Genomic DNA, 10,971 nt, shown 5'->3' on the forward strand with positions numbered 1-10,971 from the left:
AAACTCTTATTTGGCATTAAAATTAGAAATATCATATCATAGGGGACATGTGTTCTAAGTTTCAGGTTGTTTAGACTTCAAATTCATCAAAAACTACCTTGACCAAAAACTTTACCTGTAGCAGGACAGACAGACAAACAAACACACAGATGAACAAACGAACGGACAAACAAACACACAAATGGGTGAGTGAACAGATGTACAGACCAGAAATTATAATGCCCCTCTACTATCGGAGGTGGGGCATGAAAATAAGATGTGGTATGATTACAAATTAGACAATTAACAGCCAAGAACCACCTCCCTGTTATGAGACCTGAGACAGGACAGTTCAAAATATATAAAACAGAAAATCAGATTAGTTCAGAAGTATGTAATTTGCTGAAAAGTAATCTGGAGCCTTCAGAATTTTTTAAAACATTACATTATGACATGAGAGAATAATATATAGGGTCTCCTATTAAGTTAACAAATCTTTCCTCAATCGAATATTTGCAAGTGCCCTTCTGAAAATAACTAAAGATTTGGAATAAAAGACCAACTAGTGGTTTAAACATAAGTATTATATTTCATAAACTGCATTACAATCTTTAAATGTTTAATTAACAAAAACAAGTGAACAATATAATTAAGTTAATATAAATAAATTAAACACAAAATAATTCAGTCATATAAATACATTTAATTTTTAATATCACCTGTGAGACATTTACAAAGTTTGTTTTCATTCGAACTCATACTTCCAGTTCTCGTTTTCCAAAAACTCACTTTTGTCATTTCCTTATATCAATGTCATACATATATACATTTGTACCTATATACATTTGTACCTATATACATTTTGTACAATTATATAACTATAAATATCATGGAATAATTTGCAATACATGTATTTACATTCATAGTTTTAAAAGTTCATTGCTCTCGATACGTCACTATGTTATTAATTTTTAGAATTAAAAAGTTTATTTTTTTTGTAATGCTCATTCTGTTTTCATGCAAAGTTTGGTAATTTAAAAATCAAAATCGGCATAGAAAGTGTTTTGAAACATAATTTCACCAATAACTAAGGAATGTTAATAAAAGAACAATAAAGAAACCTTTAACTCTGTGGCCAATAAACTTGCCCTATATTGATACTGCCATTACATATTGTGGCCCTTAGTACTGTATCACAATTCTTTTTACAAAACAGCTTATGTTAGGTTGTATGGTGCAAAATTTGGTTAAGGTTCATCATAACAAATGGACAAATATGGCCGAATTTTTAACTCAAAAATTACTCTATGTGCAGACTTACCTGTGCAGTTTGGAAAGTTTTAAGGCATAGCATCCACTAGATATGTAAAGGTAAAATGTATTTTGCATATCAGAAAGATGAAATCTTTTTTGGATTTTGATGGGCATTTTTTCCCCGTTCTGCATAAGGTGTGAAAATTAACTAAGTTGTGGAACAACTTTGAGATGCTCCCTCAGGTAAAAAACTGATTTGTATTGTTTTAATTTTGTTCTTAATTGAAATGGGCAGTAGGTATCTTCACAACTATAGGTGAGTTAAAGAGTTTATCTGCATGAGCATGCTGAGTGGACAATATCAAAGTAATTCAGGTGTTTGTTTATTTTTACACCTTCTACAGAAAAGAAAAGAAATGCCCACCAAAAACCAGAAAAGATGTTATCTTTCTAAAACACAAAATGCATTTAACTTTTATATATCTAGTGGATGCTAGGCCTTAAAAATTTCCAAACAGCACAGGTAAGTCTGTACATAGAGTAAATTTTGAGGTGAAAATACGGCCATATTTTTCCATTTGTTATGATGAACCTTAAGATATGTAAAAAGTTCAATGTCATGCCCTATTTATTTCCTGGATAAACTCCAACTTGTGAAATATTATACTGAAATGCAGATTATTTACAATTAGCGGAAGAATATGGAAGTCTAATCCACTTTTGTATTTACTTATTTTTCTGAATGGATTATTCCATATCTGATTAAATTGACTTTTATTTTTTGAAAATATTTTTATTATAGAAGTGTTATACCTTTATATTGATTTGCATATAGAAAGGGAATAACATGCATAAAACAGATAAAATTTAGTAGAGAAAAAAATCAATAGATATTTCCATTATTAGTAATTATAAAAATACATTAGAAAATCTTCAACAATAACAAACAGGTAGATTTGTTTTGAACACATTTTATAATACTTTTATAAATAAACAATGTAAATTTTACATGAGTTGGCAGTGAATTTATATTTGACATGATGAATGCAGTATTTTTATGCACACGAAACATTAAATGAAATATAGTTTATATGCACTTTCTAAATATTTTTGAATAGAAAATAAAACAGAATATTTCACAATATCTACTTCCTACACAATAGTGTAAATTTCCAAATGCTGGTATATAACTTGGAACTACAGTATTTGTTTATAGATGACATGTATTTATAAATATTAATTACTTCGCCAACTGCAAAGTGATTTTTACAATCCCATGAATTTATCAAAAAAGTTGAAAAATAAATACAAAGATGATTTATAAACACTATAAATAATCAATTTTACATTTCATTAACTTCATATACTTATATAAATATCAATACAATTTACAATATCATCAAATAAACTAAAATGTTGATATTGATATTGACATGAAAAAGATAAACTTTTGATGTGCCACAAATCTTACAATTCTATGTCTGTGAAGATGTATGATGATATGTAAGATATTGGACCATAATGATATATGTATGATATTGAACCATAATGATATGTATCATATTTGACCATAATGATATGTATCATATTTGACCATAATGAACATATATATGATATTTGGACAAGAACTAATGATAATGATTGGCTTAAGACTAGAGTCACTTGATACCCAATTTGAGACAGATGACACAATTTCTCTTTTAATATTCCTCAAAGTTTGATACAAAAAATGTTTGAAAAAATGAGAGATTTGCCTTCTTTTATTCTCTACAAACTTGTATATACATGGATATAGAAAATCAAGTGGCAATTATTACCTATAGCGAGAAAAAACATCTCAGAAGACTTTTTCATTATTTTGTCATATATTGAATTGAAAAACCTCTCACTTTAAAATTCATGTGAAAAGGGGGATTAAAAAAAGTTATTTTCCAAATGCTGGTATATAACTTGGAATTACAGTATTTGTTTATAGATGACATGTATTTATAAATATTAATTACTTCGCCAACTGCAAAGTGATTTTTACAATCCCATGAATTTATCAAAAAAGTTGAAAAATAAATACAAAGATGATTTAAAAACACTATAAATAATCAATTTTACATTTCATTAACTTCATATACTTATAAAAATATCAATACAATTTACAATATCATCAAATAAACTAAAATGTTGATATTGATATTGACATGAAAAAGATAAACTTTTGATGTGCCACAAATCTTACAATTCTATGTCTGTGAAGATGTATGATGATATGTAAGATATTGGACCATAATGATATATGTATGATATTGAACCATAATGATATGTATCATATTTGACCATAATGATATGTATCATATTTGACCATAATGAACATATATATGATATTGGACAAGAACTAATGATAATGATTGGCTTAAGACTAGAGTCACTTGATACCCAATTTGAGACAGATGACACAATTTCTCTTTTAATATTCCTCAAAGTTTGATACAAAAAATGTTTGAAAAAATGAGAGATTTGCCTTCTTTTATTCTCTACAAACTTGTATATACATGGATATAGAAAATCAAGTGGCAATTATTACCTATAGCGAGAAAAACATCTCAGAAGACTTTTTCATTATTTTGTCATATATTGAATTGAAAAACCTCTCACTTTAAAATTCATGTGAAAAGGGGGATTAAAAAAAGTTATCAATGAATGGGAGATTTAAAGCAAATTCATATTCCTAATTACCTTTTCGTTTTCTCTTTCCTTTTTTTTTTAGACTTAAAACTTTGTTTTTGTTTTTTATTCCTAATTTCCTTTTCAATTTTCTTATGAATCTTTTGTTGTTCTCTTGAATTGGTAGAAGGAAGAATTGACCTCTTATCCTGCCAGCTTTAGTTATTCTCTTGGATACTAATATCGCCTCTTTCTTTCCCTTAAATAGACAACTGCAGTCTTTTTTGAAGACAACGTTTTTGGATTTTTTCCTCTTGTTTATTTTCCATGTTTTTCCATTTAAGTAACTAATACTGTTGACTGAAAAGTAATTAAAATATTTTTGTTAGAAAATCATGAAAATAGAATTTACTTTTCTTCTAAATGCATGTAAGAAAACATGACAGTGTCTTAAAATTCCTATAGATTCATAATTTTGATGCATAATTATTTATTTATTGATGACTTTTTCAATCCAAGTAGTAAAAGAGGGACGAAAGATACCAAAGGGACAGTCAAACTCATAAATCTAAAACAAACTGACAACGCCATGGCTAAAAATAAAAAAGACAAACAGAAAATCAATAGTACACATGACACAACATAGAAAACTAAAGAATAAACAACACGAACCCCACCAAAAACTAAGGGTGATCTAAGATGCGTTGTGGATTCATTATTATTCATGGAATACCGATTTTCGTGGATTTTATTGGCACTGATAATCCATGAGTTTCAAAGGTTGTAAGCAGACATTGGCAAAACTACTAATTATCAATCCATGAAAATTGGTACCCACACAAATTGATGATTTTACAATATAATGTGATGAGGTATGATTGCCAATGAGATAACTATCCGCCTAAAACATGTGGACTATTGATTGCCTTTCATTAACTATGGTCATGTATGGTGTTAGTCTTTCTTCAACTAAAGATTTTTTTAATCCCATCTTTAAATATCTTCTAACATTTCTTTTTTATGATTGGTATAATACATGCTATGCTTTTGTTTTTACATGTTACATAATTATTTAGCTTAGTAAGTTGAAGAAAATTGAGCCTTTTATAGTGTAAGATACATACCTTTATATTTACACATTTTTGTTTTATTTTTGTTCAAGGTCGTCAATGTTTGGCTATTTTGAATCCAGCTTCTTTGACAGTAATTCGGACAGACAAGCCTTTGAGGAAGAAATAAAAAAGACTTGTAGATAATTATTGTATATATTCAGGAAATATTAAGTTAGTTGTGATCCATTGTTTAGAAACCAATACATGTATGTGCATTTTGTTCAGAACTTATTTAAAATATTCCTAATTGGTGTGGGTTTATCACTATTTTTTTTTATCTATATTTTTATAGGATAAGGATATCTTAAATTCATATGATCAATGTATTAGGACAGAAAAACATCTTCAAATTAATATTTGATTGAATAACTGAAGGTTTAAAGTACCCAAAAAATATTGAAATTTGATTCAAGGTCAAGGTTATTTGTAATCTATATTGACCTTTGAATTAGTTAAAAGTATGTTCTCCTTTAACACAGGGATAATCATATTTGGTTCAAATAGGGATTGACTATTGTTTGCTTATTGACTAGTGGCAAGTATCACATGCATAACCAGGAGAACTAATTTATCAATAAATCATAAGTAAATTCTGACTGCTGCTCATTGTATGGGTAATTCAAAAGGTTATAATGCGTATATGAGTCAATGCCCCTGCATCAAATCTTACATGCCAGTTTGACAAAATGCATAGCTTCCACACAATCAAATGGAAATATACTCAGCATATGAGCTGGGACTAATGACAATTAAGAAAAATAACAATTGTAAAGAACAATCGAATACAACCCCTTCTTGATTACATCCATTACAAGCAGAAAGAGGGTTAAAACTACAATAAAGAATAGCTTGCATCAATTATTTCGATTCTGATGAGTACAATTAAGGGAATGTTCAATGTGTTTAAGGGTAGAAGGTTTGTGAAGGTTATTCCATGAAACTCCCTTTTTAGTTTGTAAACAAGCACATGACTAGCATTATGATTTTACAGGCCAAGGAGTTTGAACAACCAACTTGAACAGATGTCGTGTCTAGGTCAAATATGTCAATTTCTTATTGCAACTCATTACAGTCATAATAAATTAAAAAAAAAAACACCTGTGCATCGTTTAAAGGAGTTTAGAAGTGTTTCAAGTTAACGAGATATATCAAATGCATACCAATTTGATAAAATGGTATGCATTTAGAAAACTTAGAAGTGTTTTAAGTTAACGAAATATATCAAATGCATACCAATTTGATCAAATTCATTATTCTACAGTAGTGTATATTTGCATGTGCAAACACATTTTATTGGATTTAGAGCATGGATTAATCACAAAGCGAAACAAGCACATCATCTTAGAATAGATAATTAAATTTCGTTTTATTTTGATAAAAAAAAAATGTTCTTAAAATTCATGAGTAGGTTTCACATTTAAACTTGCGACTTAACTTGATTGTAAGTTTACAGAATTGTTCATGAATTAAGTCGTACCTTTTTTTTATTGAAACCGACTCCTAGCAATTAGGACAACAATGTTTCATTTAAATAATACATACCCTTCCCTGATTTCTCCATTTAGACATTTTTTATTCGTTTTCAAGTAAGATTTTATTCCACAACAGGCTTTTCTCTGGGTTGTTCCATTCACATAAAGCTTATCACGACAACATAGATCTTTATCCTTGTTATATTCTTTTTTTCCACAGTAATGTTGTGTTTCCTTAAGTTTGATACTACAAAAAAATATTTATTGAAAGTGTCAGGCTTCAGTATTTTATTTTTATGTTGTCGCTATTTTTTTCATGATGACACTGTGGTTTTTATGTTGACACTGATATTTTTAGGCACAGGACGTTAGCTGTAACATGATAGGACATTTACACTGCGAAAACTATTGACATGTCCTTTTATAAAAAGCACAAAAGTCCTTAAAATTGAATTGCAAAAGTCCATTAAAAAAGTGTAATTATCCTGCGTTTGTTTTGTTTTTTATGTTGATCTTGTTTTTTATTATGATAACTCTTTTATGCTTTGTTTTTATTGTCAGATATATGTTCAGCAATTTTGTTTTCAACACTATTTTTTAAAATTTTTAGTTGTTTTTAATAAAAAGTACCATCAGATTGAACTCTTGTATTGAATATATAAAGAATTTAGAGAATATTGGGCAAAAAATATAAAGATTAGAGAAAATGATATTAAAATTAAAGAATACAGAAATAAAGGAACCTCTTGTATAAGTTTTTGAATGGTATAAGTAAATTTACCATGTTTCCAAATCTTTGATGCCATCGTGTTGGCATTCCTGGCATTGAGTATCATAGGATTTAACACCACAGCATTTTCTTTTCTGGAGAGTACCATTTCTAAACAGTATCCCCTGACAACACAGATCTGTACTTCTGTTATACAACAAGGGTCCACATCTAGGTCCCTTTGGGGCAACTCCTAAGGTATCAGTACATTCAGAATATTTCCTGTTGTATGTTTGAACAGAACCATTTTTTAGAAAACAGCATTCATCGCGGCTAGGCTGTAACTTGACCTGTTGTTCTATTTTATCTTCCTTACAACACACATATTTTGCTGTGTCCAATTCTCTCCCATCACAACATTTCTTTGATTTATGCAAAATGGTTCCTGTAACCCATTAATATTTGATCAGATGTAAAAAATAAAAATTTGGATCCTAAAAGTCTTTTGTGTGTTGTCATGTATACAAATAAAATATGTAGCAATGCTTTGTATATTTCAATTCTAGTTTGTGGAAAACCTTTTGTTAATGTGAGAATTTTATATTTCATTGTATGTAATATGCAAAAGGAAAGGGTGCATGCAATGGTTAACTAAAGGCTTCAAGACAGACCCTTTTCTACCATAAAAAAACCCACAAATAAAACCAGACCTACCAAACACAACCACTCAAAGTACACAGAAAGCATCTTCTTGATATCATCTAAATTTAAGAGTTTTTTCTTTCAAAACTGAAAATGAAAAGATTTAAAATAGCCTCAAAAATGATATTTACCTGATTTTGTTGATAGGTAAGTATGACATTGGCGCCGATTTAAAAAAAATCATTCTTTCATTTGCACCGATTTATATTTTCTCCTTATTGGATTTACTGGTAAGTTATAGCTGGGAACAGATATATTCCAGGGAATACAGAGAAAGCCATAACAAAAGCTAGAATACTAACTTAGACCTACCTTTTACAAACAACTAAAGCTATATTGAATATAGGAGGTACAAACCTAATGTTACCGCTATGCAAACTTGAGGAAGAAAACCTTCAACATTTTGTAACTAGATGTCTATTTCTGGAAGGGTTCGAAGGACTTTTATGCCTCATTAAAACAGGCTGTAATTTATAAAATTGGGATTGATCAGCGGATAACTAGTTTTCAAAATAAGGACACTTTAATCCAAATGATTGTTGTTTCAAACGACAGTAGTTTCTTAAATCCGTTTGAATCAATTTCTAGAAATTTGTGTGATAAATAATGTGAGGTAAACTCAGATCAATGCTCTTTCATTATAAAAATTCATCATTCATCACATGGAAACATGATTTTTTTTTTCTATACTTTTCAGAGTTCAAAACAGTTATATCCATGTTTATATAATTGATAATGCATAACATTTGTACAACTGGCTAACGAAAAAAGGTCTTTAATGATATATAAAAATAAGAGTTGTCCCATTGGCACTGATACCATATCTTCTTATATATATTCACCTGTAATTTACCTGTAAAAAAAATCATTGAAAAATCGACGCAAATGAAATGCAGATCGGTGAAAATGAAGAACGCCGATGTACTGGATAAAAGGTAATTATGACATCATGCCATGCCATTTATTGAAAACCATAATAATCAAGTATCATTTGAAATTTAAAAAAGAACTGAAATATTTTTAAGTGAAATATGTAAAACGTGTTATTTATTGGGTTATTTGGATCAAACTGTACAATGAAAGTTAATAACTAAGGGTTATTTGGATCAAACTGTACAATGAAAGTTAATAACTAAGGGTTATTTGGATCAAACTGTACAATGAAAGTTAATGATTAAGACTTTTTGTAAGCATACACCAGACACGTCAATCAATGAATGTGTCCGTAGATAGATGTTTTTGAGTTCTGTTAAATTGTTCCTTTTACAATTGTTACACGATGATGACCGCTGTAACCCTATTTTGACTATTTTTATTTATTATGTATGTTTAGTTCGCGCATCATTGTGAATATAACGGAATTTGATGAAACTGTCATCAAAGGGAGAGGTTTAGATCTATAACAATGGCCATAATCTACCATTTTCTTCATTTGAAAAGTACCAAGTCAGGAATATGACATTTCTTGTCCATTCGTTTTTAATGTGTTTTGTTATTTGATTTTGCCATGTGATTATGGACTTTCCGATTGGATTTTCATCTGAGTTCAGTACTTTTGTGATTTCACTTTTTACCAACCTCCACAGCAAATTTGATTGAGAAAATCAAATGGTGTTCCATCACAACAACCATGGATAGTTTCCTTAATAGATTTGTTTCCACACCTAGTTGGTTCTGGCGTACTTCCTGAAAAAAATGTCAATCTTTAAAATAAACCACAAACACATAAATATTTCTCCTCTTTTTTCTACATCATTCCATTTGCACTCACCACTTAATTTTTATTCCAGTAGTTCATGTTATTATCGCGGGAATATCCATAAACATTTATCGTCCTGATGATGTACATGGAATATATGCTACTGGACGTTAATCGACGAACAATCAATCAGTCCATACATTTAAACACTAGTACAACAATTTCATTGTTTTCATACAAATAATTCTTTGTTTCAGTTTACTGCGTAGCCTCAATATATACACAGAGACACATAATGCAATTGAAAATAGTTTAATGATTGAAATTTTGCAGTAATTTGTATTTCCATGAGACGAGATATTATACATTACATTACCTATAGGAACGAGTTGATTGTTGTCGCATTTCACGCTACGTTCTTTGGAGTTGTAAGGGGTTGTACCACAACAAGCGTCATTATTTGCAGTCTTATTTATTACTTTCCTTCCTCCGTAGCAGCAAATTTTGGTTTTTGTCAAGTATTTCTCCCCGTAACACGTCTCTTGTCCGAGTAGAAGAATGATATCAGGACCCCGCTTGTCACACCAATGGGTAAAATTATTATACGTTTCAATACCACAACATCTCTGTCCAGGATATTTAGTACCGTTATGCAGCTTGCCGTTACAACACATTTTATTGTTGTTATCGTTGAGCAATTTTCCACAGCAGCTGTGACGATTTTTATCACCTAAAATTTATATACCTTTTTAGATCTTTTTACTTTTCAAAACCAACTAAACAAAGCGTTTAACCAACCCATAGGTTTAACATTTTTACGGTGAACATTTATAATTTGTAATTTTAATTATAGACTAAGATGTTGCTAGAAACGGTTGAAATTTAGTTTCAAAATAATTCTGATGAAAATTTTACGAACAGCCTTAAATTCTGCTTCATTTACAATTTTTCTACTTAAATCACATGAAATCTCATTTATACGTAAATTCAGAATTCAAACCATTAGAATATGTACATACCATGCTTATGAAATGTATTGTCACAGCACACGCCTTCTGTTTTTGGATGGAATTTGTTGTCACAACATATATCGGCTTCCAGGTCAATATCAGTGTTATTCCGTACCACACGTCCACAACACGTCTGTTCATATCGCTTATAGACGTGGATATCTATTGAACAAAAGAGCAATTAATGATTGAAATTAACGTTGGACATGCCTTTCGAGCAACGAAAATCACTGGTACACTATTTTGACTGAAAAAGGGGCGGGTAAAAATATTCCAATATTAATTAGTTCAAAACCAAGCAGATAGTGATAAATTTTAATACCTTTGCTGTTAAGTCTTTGTGAATTTTAGCCACGACTGAAAAGGGGAAAGGGGATGG

The 10,971-nt window shown here is 29.7% G+C and overlaps 1 protein-coding gene across 1 annotated transcript; it reads right to left on the reverse strand.

The window, feature by feature from the left end:
- Positions 1-518: 518 nt before the first annotated feature.
- Positions 519-10,743, reverse strand: LOC134711652 (galaxin-like). Its single transcript, XM_063572415.1, has 7 exons — positions 10,602-10,743; positions 9,959-10,312; positions 9,462-9,569; positions 7,254-7,626; positions 6,543-6,719; positions 5,013-5,110; positions 519-4,248 (listed from the first exon to the last, which is right to left on the reverse strand). The coding sequence occupies exons 2-7, from the start codon at positions 10,254-10,256 to the stop codon at positions 3,953-3,955; spliced, it is 1,350 nt and encodes a 449-aa protein (XP_063428485.1). The 5' UTR covers positions 10,257-10,312; positions 10,602-10,743; the 3' UTR covers positions 519-3,952.
- Positions 10,744-10,971: the final 228 nt, after the last annotated feature.

The sequence above is a fragment of the Mytilus trossulus genome, chromosome 3, assembly GCF_036588685.1.
Source record: "Mytilus trossulus isolate FHL-02 chromosome 3, PNRI_Mtr1.1.1.hap1, whole genome shotgun sequence".
Taxonomy (NCBI): Eukaryota; Metazoa; Mollusca; class Bivalvia; order Mytilida; family Mytilidae; genus Mytilus; species Mytilus trossulus.